General features: G+C 41.9%; 1 protein-coding gene across 2 annotated transcripts in view; it reads right to left on the minus strand.

Annotated features, from left to right (window-relative positions):
- SLIT3 (slit guidance ligand 3) overlaps positions 1 to 17,715 on the minus strand; it is an 810,414-nt gene that overhangs the window by 734,378 nt on the left and 58,321 nt on the right. For both annotated transcript variants that reach the window (XM_061616805.1, XM_061616804.1), the window contains exon 4: positions 1,355 to 1,426. In XM_061616805.1, the coding sequence (XP_061472789.1) occupies positions 1,355 to 1,426 (72 nt within the window). The remainder of the gene's footprint in view (positions 1 to 1,354; positions 1,427 to 17,715) is intronic.

Below are 17,715 nucleotides of genomic sequence, written 5' to 3' on the forward strand. Positions count from 1 at the left end.
CAGCTATCCTGACTCCCCCAACCCAATGCTAATGGCTGGGAAGGATGGTGCCAATCAATCATCTCTCCACTGGCCTTTGTCAACAAAGAGGAGGGCTACTGAGGGGGGGTGTTCTCTGCTGTGGGAGAGACCTCAACTCTACTTAAGGAGAGAGTAAACTACTGGTAGCCATCAAAAAGACCCTGAAACAGAACATTTAGGGGCTGGCTGGGGCAGGATGCTGGCTGCTTTAGAAAACCCCATAGTTTCCTCAAGGGGCCTTGTATTCTGGCCCTTTAGCTACAACAGTATGAGGCTGGCATTGTTAAAATAGAAGAAAACAATACCCCCTGACATCTAGGGATGGGGAACGCATTTTGGTACAGTTCGATTTTTGCTCTGTCAAACTTCCTTCTGATAGTGCTTTGTCGGGGATCAATGTTCGCTATTTGTGATTAATACTGATTCAGGTCTTTTCCCACATAAATATTGATATTAATATCGATATTTTTAAACATACAATTTTTCATAGATTTTTTTAAAAAATAAAATTTTCCTCAAAATTATTCCTCTAAAATTGATTTTGAGGGAAATATCAATATTAATATCAATATTATGAGGAAAATCTTGATATTAATATCAATATTTTTAAGCATTTTTTAAAAAAAATCTGCTTCAGCCACAGAAAACCACTGGAAGAAAACCCAATCTGCAAGGTAAAGAAAAGTGAATAAATAAGAAATCCAGAGTCAAATCTGAATTTTGCAAAATCCAAGCACAACTCTCTACCACAATCCACCTGGCCTGCAAGAGCCAGCAGGGCTAAGGATACGATGAAGGATCTACCACTCCACTCCCTCCCAGCCACCCATTAGGATTGCACTGCCTTTTTCTCTCATACAACATCATAATGTAAATTTTAGTTAAGAAGTGCTGCCAGTTCAATGGCATGATCATTCTTACTTTAAGCTCAAGTTCACCTATATCTTGCAAATACTTCAAGACATACAACACGAGACATCACAGGTTTCCTTCAGCCATCAGGAGACATAAGCGATATTGCATAGCTGCAATTATAGCTTGAGTATATCAACACCAATGCCTTTATAGATATCAACTTCTTAAACTCCTCCTGTAGTAAATTAAAAAGTTGTAACACCAGCAACTTTGATTTCTAAATAAAAATATCACACTAGTAAAAAGACAAGGAAATGTTTCTCAATTTGTTTTTCAGCACTGAGTTTGTACAATAAACCAAGACTCATCTCAAAATTGATTTCAATAAGGCATCATAGCAAAACCTCAGAGCCAAAATTGCTGACTTAACAACCAAACAAAGCACTTATAGTATGCCAAAAATAAAAACTATACTTACAGTCTGGTTAACTTCAGCGTGTTCTGAAAAAGGAGCTCTGGAAGAACTTGAAGTTTATTTCTGTTCAGCCGCCTAAATCAAAAATAACCAAAGTTAAAGTTGGATATTCTTCCATGAAAAGTAAATGTCATGAACAATAGAAGTTACAATGCATACTGCACACACAGAATATTTCAAGTTTTTTAAGAGACTGATCTCTAGGGGGAAAAAAAATTGCAAGAAATGTTGAACCCCACATCTCTCTTCACATTGAAAACTGTATGGTATCTTGTGTTTCAATTTATTTGAGGTACTCTTCTGCCTTTCTCTTCCTTGACACACACAATTCACACCTTCAGTTTTTAGGACTTTTGGAAATATATGTGGTTTTGAACAAACTTAAGAGTTGTATGAGACTGAAAGGCAATGACAGACAATTTATCAGTCCAATACAATTCAGGCAACTTTAGTCACTTACGTGATCATGAGGTATCACCTGTGAAATATCACAGAAAAACCACTGATAATAGGAAATGTGCAAAGATACATCATGGAAACAGCACTAGGAAACACAATCTGAATTAAATAAATTGTAAAACTGTCAGCAAGGAGTTTCAGAATTAGCCAACACTGCATCTCAACTTATTAATCGTGCTGTTCAGGCATCATGCTTGCAGATGGCTTGTAAACAGAAGTGGGGATGCACAGGCAGCTCCACCAGCAACTATTCTACCTCTCACATTGAGCAGGAAGGTCTGAAGGGTGATTTTTTGCACATTCAACTGAATGTGTTTAGAAGCTTCTGTGTAATTGGGAACCCTGGGTTCTTGATCATTCAGAGTCTTCCAAGCATGTTCACCTGAAACTTCAGACCATCCCACTCAGCACAAAAGCAAAAGGATCCCAGCAAGACATTAAAATTCCAGAGAGAAGCTAAGCTATATCTGCAATGTGAGAAGCAGAACACTGATCTGTATTAAGGATGCAAAATATCCATATGATTCAGTACTGCAGGACATGCTGGAGTGAAATTTGAATTTGGGAGTGTTCAGAATGCAAACTCTACCATTTGAAGAGCCCCATGCTTGTGTCCACCTCTAAACTGGGTCTGAACCCTCTGTCAGGGACCAGGAGTCAGATTCCTCTTCACTGAATGGTGGAGGCGAGGACTCCTAACCTGAAGGAGAAGGGTATGCAGGCCCAGCTTCAGACATGCTATCATCAGATGAGCCTGCGGGACCAGTCCCCAGCCCCCCTTACGATGTGGTACTGCTATCCGAGAATTCCACTACAGAAGACTCTGGAAGATCTGAACCTTCCTTGCTCCATCAGAGTAGGAAGTTACTAGAGAAGGCTGGGTCCCTTGTGTAGAATAGTATCTTGCAACAGATGTGGTACTAACAATTAGGTGCTGCCTGAGGCTACTGTTATAAAAGGGCTCAGTTTAAGCTTGCTTATTGCTGCAGCAACTTCAGAGCTTTGTATTTTCCAGAGCCTGGACTGTATACAGCCTGAACTGCTTCTCTTCTTTGTCTTGCCTGAATTTCACCATCCTACAACCCAGTGGAGCTTTATGCTACCACAGAGCAGGACTTCACAAGGAAAAATAGCAAGTACATTATAAACTAACTTTTCGCCAAGAGGAATTGCTCAGTAGCAGGAAATGCTTGCTAGACACAGATATGGACTTTAATGGTGTTCCCGTACTTGGAAATGTCACCCTTGCAGGGCAATCATGAAGTATTTTATATTCTGTGTTTCCTCACTAAGATTAGAAGAAGAAAAGCTACAAACTACATCTTCCTCAATAATAATTCCTGCTGGGAAGCAAGGGATTGTAGCCCTCTCTGCCTTGTAATTCTATTCTGTAACCTGGTTTACACATAGCCCTAAGCCATTAACACTAAGCCAAGCTATGGCATAGTGGAAATGTGTGACTGTGCAGGTCCCCAGAGAAGAGATCACAGCTGCTTAGCTCCTCCTTCAGTCCTGCTGCTGCCACACTGATATGAATTAAACCATGGGTTCACTTAGCAAGTCATATGAACCCAGCTGTAGCTAAGGTTTATTCTATGATTACCAATCTTTGTTTGTCTGGAGGAGACAAAGATCGAGAGCAGATGATAAATCACTCTAGTCCAGATACAAAAAAATAATAAAAACTATCCAACCACATATTGGAAGTGCCAAAAAGAACAAGAAAATTTCTTTCATATGTGGTGGGGATGTAACAAGAGAAAGAAGTACTAGAAAATAATTAAGAGCTAAATTAAAAAGATATGAAATCCCTCTCCATCCAGCGTTTTTTTTAACTGAATTACGTAGAAAATCTGGTGAAACCAGAACATAAAGGAATGGTCTCCTACATGCTGACCACAGCCAAAATACTCTGCAAAAACATGGTGAATGATTAGAATACCATCTATTAAAGAATGGGTGGAGAAATTATGGGAATTTGCTGCTATGCATAAATTGACACATTATCTCAGATTCAGGGAACAAAAAAAGGCATTATAGCGTTCTGGTAAGTTGAAGTAAATGTACTGAATACAGTAAAAGAAAGTGTTTTTTGCGAGAAGCGAATTAACAGTGCATAATGTTTAAATCATATGTAAAAACAGTATCTGAGTTTGCTACATGTTAACAACCAATATGTCTCCAATTGGACAATTAAGAAAGTAACTTCTTGTATATACACATATAATGTGTTTTGTTTAAGCTTTGACAAAGCAATAATTGATTGTAATGTTCTCAAAGATTATAAGTTAACAGTAATACTGGGTTTGGACAACATGCTAAGGTAAACCATTGATCGGCTTAGCAGTAAGAGAACTGGAGGAGCAAAGTGGCCATACTCTCCTTTCTGAGAATTTGCATGTGGGCTTAGCGTTACATGCAAACTGAGCCTATTAGTATGTGTAGGTATGCTGCAGCAGAAAAAAAATGTTTCATTAGGTTTTTATTAAGAAGCATAAATATTTTCTCTTGAAAAAGAGTTTCATCAAAATGCACTGAGATCCATATCCATCTGTGCAGCAGCCTTTTTTTCTCTTTTGTTGTCTTTAGAGAAAACTACAATCCCCAGAGGAAATTATGGCTCATGAGAATGATGTGTAGTTTTCTCTATTTCTCAATGATACTCCTAAGCATGTTCATGCCCAGCTAAGCAGAGGCCCCCAAAGACCTCTCCTGTGTCTAGGAAGCTTTCCTCTGCTCATTACCCCTCCTACCCTCCTTGCTCAGGATGGCAGAGCAGACATTGCAGGGGAGACGGGCTTTGTTGGAAGGGGAAATCCCCCAACATTTTTTGAGCATTCACCAGGGCATTCACCAAATGGTTTTTGAGGCAAACCCAGGATCGGGTTAACATTGCTTATTACAATAGGTTTCTAAGTATGGAAACTCTGCTTTTTTGAAACTTTAAAGATGCAGTCACTTACTCCATACTGAGTGTTGTGTATATATATTTGAGATCTCATACTATCCCATTCTATTATTGATGGTATACACATCTGCAATATAGGTTTCATCTTTTACAATTACATTATGCTACTCCATTACTCCCAATATTTTCCTTTTTTCTTCCATTTCCCGTAAGTTGCATCAGAGCACACTACATTGTCCGAGACTGGATTTATTCAAATACAGGCAGAATAGTGCTCAACGCATAGACAACCACATCTCTTTCCACTAAGTATCTAGGTTCTGAGATATGTATACCACTGATATTGCTCCTTTGCTAGATCACCAGACTATTTCATTTTTAGTCTTTCATTTCCTATATTATGGTTAATTTAAGAACTCAGTTTGGAAGAAATTGATCCATTCAATGCAAATTCCAATAGCTTCTCTAGCCACACTTCAGTTACGCTTTATGACTGATTTGTGGTTTGAGAAAATCATTCATACTAAGCCCTTAGATAACTGCTGAAACCCACAGAAGTAGCAGGGCTAAAGCCACAGTCATCTCTCTTTACATATGGTACCTTAAGGAAGCCCAGAGTCCAGGAACCACCGCCGTTCATTCTCTCCCAATCACAAAGATTTCAAGGATATAAATTCCATGCACTACCTTAGACACTTCATCTAAGGTAAGCATATCACAATCACAATCTCAACAGGATGTGACAGAAGAAAACAAGATAAATTAATATTCACTAATAGGCAAAAAACCTTGTGGTTTAAGAACGTACCTATAGCCCACAGATATTACTATCAAACTTTAAAAAGCAGGGAAATTGGGCAGCTATAGTGAATGCACCAGGGGAGCAGGACACCTGGCCTCCTCTCTGAGATATTGTACTGCCCTACAAATTTGTCAAAATGCAAACACAATTTATGTTGGTCTTTCACAGTCCAATCCACTTCCTGCGTAGCTTGGAAGAATTTGGTAACATGTGCCTCTGAGCATATGGTGAGTGGTGGCAACACCTGCCATCTCCAAAGATGGAGAATTATATTTTTGTATGTTTGTTTGTGTTCTTCTTACTTTGCTTCTTTCCTGTGTTACTAATGTTTCTACAGAGAATCTAAACTAGAAAATTTTATTTCCCTCATTATTCTTGCTATCCCACCAATTAAAACAGCTAGATTGGTGAGGACTAGGGAGAGAGCCTTTCCAGTTGTGGCCCCCACCTTGTGGAATTCCCTCCCAAACGATCTCCGCCATACCCCCGCTATGATAAACTTCTGCCGGGCCTTGAAGACCTGGCTTTTCAGGCAGGCCTTTGGGGAGGGTTAGGTTTTTATTATTCTAGGTTGAGATTTTACTGTTTTAATGTATTTGTATGCCTTTCTTGTGTACGTCGCTCAGAGTGACTGGACAACCAGCCAGATGGGCGACTAACAAATCTAATAAATAAATAAATAAATACATTATTCATCATAGAGATCTGTGTCAAATTTATTTTTATTAATTTCAACGCCTTTTTATTGGTCAATGTCATATGATGGTGAAGACAGCCTTTCATGTTTCAAATTGGAAGTTATGTTCTATTTCTGTTTTGGGTGCATTAACAGTTGAATCTGAAACTGTAGTTTGATGTAAAATCAGACTGATTACAATATGTTACTACTTCAGCAATGACTCTAGCTGTAGGAAAAAAGAGGATGCATGTTTTCAGCCTGCTATGTTTAAACCCCTTCATTTAAGGAAAGGTAGGCACGGTCAATTAAAAACATAGAGCACATCTAGAATTTTGCTAGAATATATTTCACCTCCCACTATTTTACCTTGTGCAAACTGAGACACTCCTGAGGTCCACTGGACACTATTCTGCAGACGTCAGTGACATTATTCCACAATTATTTTTGGAGTTTGTTTAGTGTAAATTTTGCAAAGTGTTGCTGTATTTCACATTTTCACAGAAATAGAAACAAAAGAAAATGATTTCCTATAGGAAACTTCATTAAAATTGCAAAGGAAATCAGACATATTTAAAGTGACCATCTGCACTATATCAACTGTCTTAATAATGTTGCTTCCTCCCTACTAAAACAAGATCAGCACAGCACATGTCTTCTTTCTATTATTTGGGCTGATGGCAGGTGTTGCCACCACTCACCATATGCTCAGAGGCATGTTACCAAATTCTTCCAAGCTACACAGCAAGTGGATTGGACTGTGAAAGATGAACACAGATTGTGTTTGCATTTTGACAAATTTGTAGGGCAGTCCAATATCTCAGAGAGGAGGTCAGGTTTCCTGCTCCCCTGGTGCATTAACTATAGCTGCCCAATTTCCCTGCTTTTTAAAGTTTGATAGAAATATCTGTGGGCTAAAGGTACTGTATGTTCTTAAACTGCAAGGTTTTTTGCCGATTAGTGAATTTCCCTGCTTTTTAATCTGGGAGGTAAGAAATGGGATCCTGTGGAAGTTTGCTAAGAATGGATTGATGATTTGCATGCTTATTGAGTTCAGTGGGATTTACTCTCCTGCAATCATGCTTAGGATAGATGAAACTGACCACGGGGGATGGGGAGGAGAGGAGGAGGAGGGAGGGGAGGAAAGGCAGAGGGGAGGACTGGGATGGGAGCAGGCAGGAGGGCAGGGGAGGAGAAGGACAGGTTTGATAATTTGCATGTTTATTGAGTTCAGTGCAATTTACTCCTGTGCAATCATGCTTAGGATAGGTAAAAGAGGGGAGGGGAGGAAGAAGGAAGAGGGGAGGGGAAGAAAGGGAAAAGCAGGTCTGATCATTTGTATGTTTATTGAGTTCAATGGGATTTATTCCTATGCAATCATGGTTAGGATAGGAAAAACTGGCCATGGGGCAGGAGGAGGGGGAAAGGAAAGGAGCATATTGGAGGAGGGCAAAGGGAGGGGGAGGGCAGGTTTGATCATTTGCATGTTTATAGAGTTCAATGGTATTTACTCCCATGCAATCATGCTTATGATAGATAAAACTGACCATAGGGAGGAGGAAGAGGAGGGCGAAGGGGGAAGGAAGGGATTGGAAGGTGGTGAGGATGGGTAGGGAGGGGCAAAGGAAGGGGGAGGGAAGGGGAAAGAGGGAGGGGATAGGAGGGAGGAGAAGGGAGGGTGGGTTTGATCATTTGTATACTTTTTGAGTTCAATGGGATTTATTTCTGTGCAATCAAGTTTGAAAATGGAAATAGAGTGCCTTGAAGTCGATTGGGCTTATGGCGACCCTTTGAATAGAGTTTTCATGGTAAATGGTATTCAGAGGTGATTTTACCATTGCCTTCCTCTGAGGCTGAGAGGCAGTGACTGGCCCAAGGTCACCCAGTGAGCTTCATGGCTGTGTGGGGATTCGAACTCTGGTCTCCCAGGTCGTATTCCGACACTGACCCGGGGAGGGGCAGGGAAGGGAGGAGATTGGGTGAGGGTGGGAGGAGATGGGTGGGTGGGCACTGGGCAGAAGGGAAGACCCTTTCTTTTCCAAAAGGAAAACATTGTGAACAGTATCATTGCTTTTCAGCATTTCCCCCACCTTTTTATTTGGCAGCAGGCACATGTAGCCTCCCAACCAAATTTAAAGCAAAGCTGTCCCTGGTCACATCCACACCAGGGTTTTAGTTCTCTTTGTAGAATCATGGCTTCTCTCAAAGAATCCTGGGAAGTGTAGTTAGTGAAGGGTGCTGAGAGTTGCTAGGAGACGCCCTGTTCTCCTCACAGACCTTCAATCAGAGTGGCTGACTGTTAAACCAGTCTGGCCACTGGAGCTCTGTCAGGGGAACAGGAGTCTCCTCTTAGCACCCTTCACAAACTACACTTCCCAGGATTCTCTGAGGGAAGCCATGACTGGCTGGTCCATGACCGAAATAAATTAATTCATTCATTCATGACTATCTCATGTGAAATCAAAGTCTGGTGTGGGTGTGGCCCCCTGATTAGGCAAGCCCAGCGGCTGTGAGTCTGGCTTTTAGAACACTGACAGTTGGTTTTTATGGGCATGCATGACTTCGTCATTGGGTTCCAGCCAAAATTTCTTAAATTAATTAAAAATCAGCCAGGCATTTTTTTTTAACTTTTAAACTGCAGAAGATGAAGGTCAGAGTATGGGGCAAGGTCAGTAATAGGATTACAGGTACTCTGTGAATATGGATGATTTTTAACGAATTTCAACAGATTATGAGAACTCTGACAGAAAAAAGTCCAAAAGGGCTCTGGATTCCCCCCCCGCTCTTTTTAGACTTTGAACTCTCTATTCTCTCTGTCTGTTTTGTGTATTGCCATGAACATTTACAGGGTTGTTAAGCAAGGATTTCTGAGTTCAGGACTATATGTTTTGTAAGGTTTTGTTTTGAAATGCGCTTATGGGAAGCATCAGAATGGCATGGGGGTATTTTCAATTTCACATTGCAGAATGTGAAAAATCCACGCTGGCTATAGTATACTCCTGGCTGTATAATCTCAGTATGCAACCTTTGGCATTGGGAGTGTAATTGACAAAGGGCAGTGTAAAGTTTGCAATAACATCTTCAAGAGCATCAAAAAAAAGTATGAGAATACTTTGTTCCTTAGCTTCTAATCCATCCACTTTTCACAAGAGATGTGGAATTCAGCAGCTGGGCTAGCAGTGATTTCTTGAGAAGTTAAGACTCATTATTGGAACAGTTGGGTGTAACTATGTCAGTTGTTTGGAAGGTTTGCTCAAGTCACATGAGATAATCAAGTTTATTTGAGACAGCTGTATTTTGTTTATATGTAACAGTTAATGTGTGAAATTAGCTAATAACTACGTTTTTTTAAAAAAATTGGCTATACCTGTTCATTTGTTAAATGAAGCATCAAACTCCAAACATTTTGTACATTAGTTAGTTATTTTGTATATCATTTTATATAAATTGCTAGCTGTTTCATAGAACAACTGCTAGAGTTGACAGACTACATCTGTTAATATTTGAATTCTTTATATAAAATATATAGCCAACTTTTTCAAGCAAATTTTCTGAAACTCTGAACAAGGAAAAATATATTTATTTCACAAAGGAAATAGAGGAAAGAAGGAAAAGTATTGTGTATTGGCCATGATCTTTCTCTTACTAGGTGTTGAAGGAAAACACATGAACAACTGCTAGCCTAGCTCCCGTGCTCTCATAGCCCATGGGAGATGGAGTGTCCGAAAGAGAGGCTGAGATTGAGCAGGAAAGAGCTGAACACAATGGCTCACATTGGCCAGCCAGGGTCCTTCATGGATAAGGTACCATGGGGGAATTGCTGATCACTTGCCCCTTTTCGCCTCTTCCTCCCAACCTCTCTGATGAGTCCATGTAGTCTACAAGGCCTAGTGAGAGAGAGGAAATGAAAATACCCTTTCCTTGCCTTGGGACATCTTTCTTATATACAAAACTTCAAACAAGCCTTGCATTATTCTACACTGACTTGGGTAAAGTATTAAAACAATGAGGCAGAACTGGAAGAGCCCTGTCACCACAGACATGCCATCAGTGTCACAGGTATGAACAACCAGAGCCCGTTAGCTAGCCTACCCGTAGGAGTGTCCATTTGCTTGCCCTATCCTGAGCTGAAAGAAAAGCCCTGCAAAAGTAGCTGTGCTCTAAGGGGATCCAAGGGGCATGTCAAGTATTGCGACATCTTCACTTGAGTAGCCATGATGCCTTGTAATGAAGTTAGATTTTGTAACTGTATCATGACATATGTTCAAGTCATGTGTTAACCTGTGAATTAAAGCCCTTGGCAATAATCAAGCCAAGAGTCCCAAGCCTGATTCTCTTGATGAGAGCCAGGACGCTGACAGTGAACAGTAACTAGAGTGATATTTATGACATGCCAGAGGTCCTTCTCAGCAATGGCACTCCAGTTGTGGAACACTTTCCCTCTTGGCTGGCTGGCACCTCCTATATTTTCCAGCACCACCCAAAGACAAATTATCTTCCTCCAGGCCTTTGAATACACTCCTGAATATGTTGGGGGTATATGCCAGATGCCAGTTTTAATATGTTTTGATTGCATTTTACTGTTACATTATCATAATCTGCAAAGAGATCACTTGTAATGAGACATGCAATATAAATCTTATAAAATTAAACCAGAGAGCTAGTTACTTTTAACATTTTCCATTTCTCTTCTGCAGTGCCAAACTAGACATGACATTAGGGTCAAACTAGACATGACATTAAGTACATGAAAGAAATTAGCATGCAAATTTTTGGTTGTCTCAGAACCAGTGTTGCCCCAGAACCATGGACAGTGGGGACCTCTCAAAAGTTGCTTCTCCAAAACTAGTTACATTTCAAAGGAAGATCACATTATTAGAGTTACTTCCCAGCAGCTGCCGTTTACAGAACAAAAAACATGCACACTAATTGTATTTATGCATGTAATTTCACATCTCCTTTGGCTGCAGTATGGTGGCATCATAATACAGAAGAGCAGGAGTGCTCCTCTGAAATTAATTATCTGTTTGCTTTGCAAATGTCTTTGGCATTCTCTTGTTATTTTCACCATGGTTTGGGATTTTAAATTGTACTGTTGTAACTTGTACTGTTGTAACTTTTTGCTGCCCTGGGCTCCTTTGGGAGGAAGGGCAGGATACTCAAATAAATAAATAAATAACATAACATATATGTGTATCCAACAGTGATCTAAAAAGGTTTTAGTTGGGCCTTGTGTCATCCTGGCTTCAACTTTCCAAGTATTGAGTTTTACAAAATTCAAGTGTACTCCTTCCGTGAATCGGACACTGTATGAGCATATAAGCCACAACATGAACAGCACATTCAACACAAATAGAGTTGAATAATTTACATTTTACTGCTCCTCCCTTGTGTTGGAAATCAACAACAAAAAGGTGCAAAAGGAGTGTTTTGTGCAGAACATGATTGCTTTGATCATTTGGCCAGTTTAACCCTCCTTGCAAATGTATTTTGTCACATTTATAATTTCCATCTCATTGCTTCTAAAACAGAATATACTGCTAAAATCAAATCTGCAGTTTGCTAGTGTACATTCTTACCCTAATTTAGATCTCTTCCTCAATTATTATTATACAGCCATGAGAGTGGCTGTATACTATAGTCTGCATGGATTTTTCACATTCTGCAATGTTGAATTGAAAATACCCCCATGCCATTCTGATGCTTCCCATAAGCTCATTTCAAAACAAAACCTTACAAAACTTATAGTCCTGAACTCAGAAACACTTGCTTAACAACCCTCTACATTTTCATGGTGATACACAAAAGAGTCAAAGAGAATCGAGAATTCAAAGTGTAAAAAGAGAGAGAGAAAAACATCCCTTTTGGACTTTTTTCTGTCAGAGTTCTCATAATCTGTTGAAATGAATTAAAAATCAGCCATGTTCACAGAGTACCTGTAGTCCTATTACTGACCTTGCCCCATACTCTGACCTTCATCTTCTATAGTTTAAAAGTTAAAAAAAATGCCTGGCTGATTTTTAATTAATTTAATACATTTTGCATTGAACTCAATGATAATATCAGGCATGCTCGGTAAGAACCAACTGTCAGTGTTCTAAAAGCCAGACTCACAGCTGCTGGGCTTGCCTAATCAGGGGGCCACACCCACACCAGACTTTGATTTCACTTGAGACAGTCATGGCTTCTCCCAAAGAATCCTGGGAAGTGTAGTTTGTGAAGGGTGCTGAAGGAGACTCCAAATCCCCTGACAGAGCTCCAGAGGTCAGAGTGGTTTAACAGTGAGCTGCTCTGATGGAAGCTCTGTGAGTAGAAGAAGGCATCTCCTAGCATCTCTCAGTACTCTTCACTAACTACACTTCCCAGGATTCTTTGGGAGAAGCCATGAGTGCCTAAAGTGAAATAACAGTCTGGTGTGGATATAGCCAAGGACAACTTTGGTTTAAATTTGGGTGGTTGGCTACATGTGCCTGCTGTAGAATAAAAAGGTAGGGGAAACCCTGAAAAATAATGATTCTGTTCACAATGTTTTCCTTTTGGAAAGGAAAGGGGCTTCCCCTCTGCCCAGTGCCCACACAGCCAATCTCCTCTCCTCCCCCTCCCCTCCCCTTCCTGCCCTCCTTCCCCCCCCACCTTCTCCCAGGTCAGTTTCTCCTATCCTAAGCATGATTGCCCAGAAATAAATCCCACTGAATGCAAAAAGCAGGCAAATGATCAAACCTGCCCTCCCCTCCTATTCCCTCCCTCTTGCCTCTTCCCTCTCCCATCCCTTCCCATCCCCATCCCCTTCCAATCCCCTCCTCCCCCTTCTCCTCATCCTCCTTCCTTTCCCCCTCCTCTCCCATGGTCAGTGTTACCTATCCTAGGACTATGACCTGGGAGACAAGGGTTCAAATCTCCACACAGCCATGAAGCTCAATGGGTGACCTTGGGCCAGTCACTGCCTCTCAGCCTCAGAGGAAGTCAATGGTAAAACCATCTCTGAATAACGTTTGCCATGAAAACCCTACTCATAGGGTCAACGTAAGTCGGAATTGACTTCAAAGCAGTCCATTTCATTTTTAACCATGGTTACATGGGAGTAAATACCAATGAACTCATTATGCAAATGATCGAACCTGCCCTCCCCTCCTCCTCCCTCCTATCACCTCCTGTTTGACCCTTCCTTCCCCCTTCCTTCCCCACTCCCCCTCCCCTTCCAATCCCCTCTTTCCCCCTCCCACTCCTTCTGCTCCACTCTCACCCTTCTTCCTTCTCTTCCTCTACTCTTCCCTCCCCCTCCTCTCCTCTCCCATGGTAAGTTTTACCTATCCTAGCCATGATTGCACAGGAGGAAATCCCATTGAACTCATTAAGCATGCAAATGATCAGACCTGCCTTTCTCCTCCTTCCCCTCTCCGCTCCCTTCCTCCTCCCTTCTTCCTCTCCTCCCCTCTTCCTTCTTCCTCCTCTCCTGCCCACTCCAGGCTTCCCTCCCCATGGTCAGTTTTACCTGTTGTTTTACCTATCTTTTTGGCACCTTTTGAAGACTTGCCTCTTTCAACAAGCTTTTAGATGAGACCTATCCCAGTCTGTGTCTGTGTTAGAATTGCTTAATATGTTTTTAATAATGTTTTTAACTCTTTTTTAAAGTTGTGTTTTTAAAAATGTTAAAAAGAACATAAGAAGAGCCTGCTGGATCAGGCCAGTGGCCCATCTAGTCCAGCATCCTGTTCTCACAGTGGCCAACCAGGTGCCTGGGGAAGCCCGCAAGCAGGACCCGAGTGCAAGAACACTCTCCCCTCCTGAGGCTTCCGGCAACTGGTTTTCAGAAGCATGCTGCCTCTGACTAGGGTGGCAGAGCACAGCCATCATGGCTAGTAGCCATTGATAGCCCTGTCCTCCATGAATTTGTCTAATCTTCTTTTAAAGCCATCCAAGCTGGTGGTCATTACTGCATCTTGTGGGAGCAAATTCCATAGTTTAACTATGCGCTGAGTAAAGAAGTACTTCCTTTTGTCTGTCCTGAATCTTCCAACATTCAGCTTCTTTGAATGTCCACGAGTTCTAGTATTATGAGAGAGGGAGAAGAACTTTTCTCTATCCACTTTCTCAATGCCATGCATAATTTTATACACTTCTATCATGTCTCCTCTGACCCGCCTTTTCTCTAAACTAAAAAGCCCCAAATGCTGCAACCTTTCCTCGTAAGGGAGTCGCTCCATCCCCTTGATCATTCTGGTTGCCCTCTTCTGAACCTTTTCCAACTCTATAATATCCTTTTTGAGATGAGGCGACCAGAACTGTACACAGTATTCCATATGCGGCCGCACCATAGATTTATACAACGGCATTATGATATCGGCTGTTTTATTTTCAATACCTTTCCTAATTATTGCTAGCATGGAATTTGCCTTTTTCACAGCTGCCGCACACTGGGTCGACATTTTCATCGTGCTGTCCACTACAACCCCGAGGTCTCTCTCCTGGTCGGTCACCGCCAGTTCAGACCCCATGAGCGTATATGTGAAATTCAGATTTTTTGCTCCAATATGCATAATTTTACACTTGTTTATATTGAATTCCATTTGCCATTTTTCCACCCATTCACTCAGTTTGGAGAGGTCTTTTTGGAGCTCTTCGCAATCCCTTTTTGTTTTAACAACCCTGAACAATTTAGTGTCGTCAGCAAACTTGGCCACTTCACTGCTCACTCCTAATTCTAGGTCATTAATGAACAAGTTGAAAAGTACAGGTCCCAATACCGATCCTTGAGAGACTCCACTTTCTACAGCCCTCCATTGGGAGAACTGTCCATTTATTCCTACTCTCTGCTTTCTGCTTCTTAACCAATTCCTTATCCACAAGAGGACCTCTCCTCTTATTCCATGACTGCTAAGCTTCCTCAGAAGCCTTTGGTGAGGTACCTTGAAAAACGCTTTTTGAAAGTCTAAGTACACTATGTCCACTGGATCACCTCTATCTATATGCTTGTTGACACTCTCAAAGAATTCTAATAGGTTACTGAGACAGGACTTTCCCTTGCAGAAGCCATGCTGGCTCTGCTTCAGCAAGGCTTGTTCTTCTATGTGCTTAGTTAATCTAGCTTTAATCATACTTTCTACCAGTTTTCCAGGGACAGAAGTTAAGCTAACTGGCCTGTAGATTGGTGTTACATTTGCCACTTTCCAGTCCTCAGGCACGGAGGAGGACCTGAGGGACAAGTTACATATTTTAGTTAGCAGATCAGCAATTTCACCTTTGAGTTCTTTGAGAACTCTCGGGTGGATGCCATCCGGGCCCGGTGATTTGTCAGTTTTTATATTGTCCATTAAGCTTAGAACTTCCTCTCTCGTTACCACTATTTGTCTCAGTTCCTCAGAATCCCTTCCTGCAAATGTTAGTTCAGGTTCAGGGATCTGCCCTATATCTTCCACTGTGAAGACAGATGCAAAGAATTCATTTAGCTTCTCTGCAATCTCCTGATCGTTCTTTAGTACACCTTTGACTCCCTTATCATCCAAGGGTCCAATTGTCTCCCTAGATGGTCTCCTGCTTTGAATGTATTTATAGAATTTTTTGTTGTTGGTTTTTATGTTCTTACCAATGTGCTCCTCAAATTCTTTTTTAGCATCCCTTATTGTCTTCTTGCATTTCTTTTGCCAGAGTTTGTGTTCTTTTTTATTTTCTTCATTCGGACAAGACTTCCATTTTCTGAAGGAAGACTTTTTGCCTCTAAGAGCTTCCTTGACTTTGCTCGTTAACCATGCTGGCATCTTCTTGGCCCTGGTGGTACCTTTTCTGATCTGCGGTATGCACTCCAGTTGAGCTTCTAATATAGTGTTTTTAAACAACTTCCAAGCATTTTCGAGTGATGTGACCCTCTGGACTTTGTTTTTCAGCTTTCTTTTTACCAATCCCCTCATTTTTGTGAAGTTTCCTCTTTTGAAGTCAAATGTGACCGTGTTGGATTTTCTTGGCAATTGCCCAGTTACATGTATGTTTAATTTAATAGCACTGTGGTCACTGCTCCCAATCGGTTCAACAACACTTACATCTCGCACCAGGTCCCGGTCACCACTGAGGATTAAGTCCAGGGTTGCCGTCCCTCTGGTCGGTTCCATGACCAACTGATCTAGGGAATAGTCATTTAGAATATCTAGAAACTTTGCTTCTTTGTCATGACTGGAACACATATGCAGCCAGTCTATGTCCGGGTAGTTGAAGTCACCCACTACTACCACATTTCCTAGTTTGGATGCTTCCTCAATTTCATATCTCATCTCAAGGTCTCCCTGAGCATTTTGATCAGGGGGACGATAGATCGTTCCCAGTATTAAGTCCCTCCTGGGGCACGGTATCACCACCCACAACGATTCTGTGGAGGAGTCTGCCTCTTTTGGGGTTTCGAGCTTGCTGGATTCAATGCCTTCTTTCACGTATAGAGTGACTCCGCCACCAATACGTCCTTCCCTGTCCTTCCGATATAGTTTATATCCAGGGATAACCGTATCCCACTGGTTTTCTCCATTCCACCAGGTCTCCGTTATGCTCACTATATCAATGCTCTCCTCTAAGACCAAGCACTCCAGTTCTCCCATCTTGGTTCGGAGGCTCCTAGCATTAGCGTACAGGCACTTGTAAGCAGTGTCTCTCTTCAAGTGTCTTTGGCACTTGTGGTTAGGCCTGTGGTAATTTTGCTCTTCTGAATTTATATCCTGTGCCCCTGCTCTCACAATGCCTACTTCTTGGCCTGCCCCTTTTAAAATTTCATCATTTCTTTGGTTTTTATCCCAGGGGGAAGGTTTATTCCGAACCGGACCTTTCTCAGCTCCTGTCGGGTTTCCCCCCTCAGTCAGTTTAAAAGCTGCTCTGCTACCTTTTTAATTTTAAGTGCCAGCAGTCTGGTTCCATTCTGGTTCAAGTGGAGCCTTTCCCTTTTGTACAGGCCCGGCTTGTCCCAAAATGTTCCCCAGTGCCTAACAAATCCGAACCCTTCCACCCGACACCATCGTCTCATCCACGCATTGAGACTGCGAAGCTGGGCCTGTCTGGCTGGTCCTGTGCGTGGAACCGGTAGCATTTCAGAGAAAGCCACCTTGGAGGTCCTGGCTTTCAGCATCCTACCTAGCAACCTAAATTTTGCTTCCAGGACCTCACGGCTGCATTTCCCCATGTCGTTGGTGCCAACGTGCACCACGACCACTGACTCCTTCCCAGCACTGTCTACCAAACTATCTAAACGACGGGCGATATCCGCAACCTTCGCACCAGGCAGGCAAAACACCTTGCGGTCTACACGCCCATCACACACCCCACTGTCTATGTTCCTAATGATCGAATCACCCACTACAAGGATCCCTCCACCCCCTGGAGATATATCCTCGGCATGAGAGGATAGCTGCTCATCCCCCAAGGAATGGGTCCCTTCTAAGGGATCGTTTCCCTCTTCCTCAGCTGGATGCTCTCCTTCCCCGAGACCATCGTTGTCCATGATAGCAGGAGAGCTATCATCGTTGGAGTGGGACACAGCTATAACG

This window comes from Rhineura floridana, chromosome 3 (assembly GCF_030035675.1).
Source record: "Rhineura floridana isolate rRhiFlo1 chromosome 3, rRhiFlo1.hap2, whole genome shotgun sequence".
In the NCBI taxonomy this organism is placed as follows: domain Eukaryota; kingdom Metazoa; phylum Chordata; class Lepidosauria; order Squamata; family Rhineuridae; genus Rhineura; species Rhineura floridana.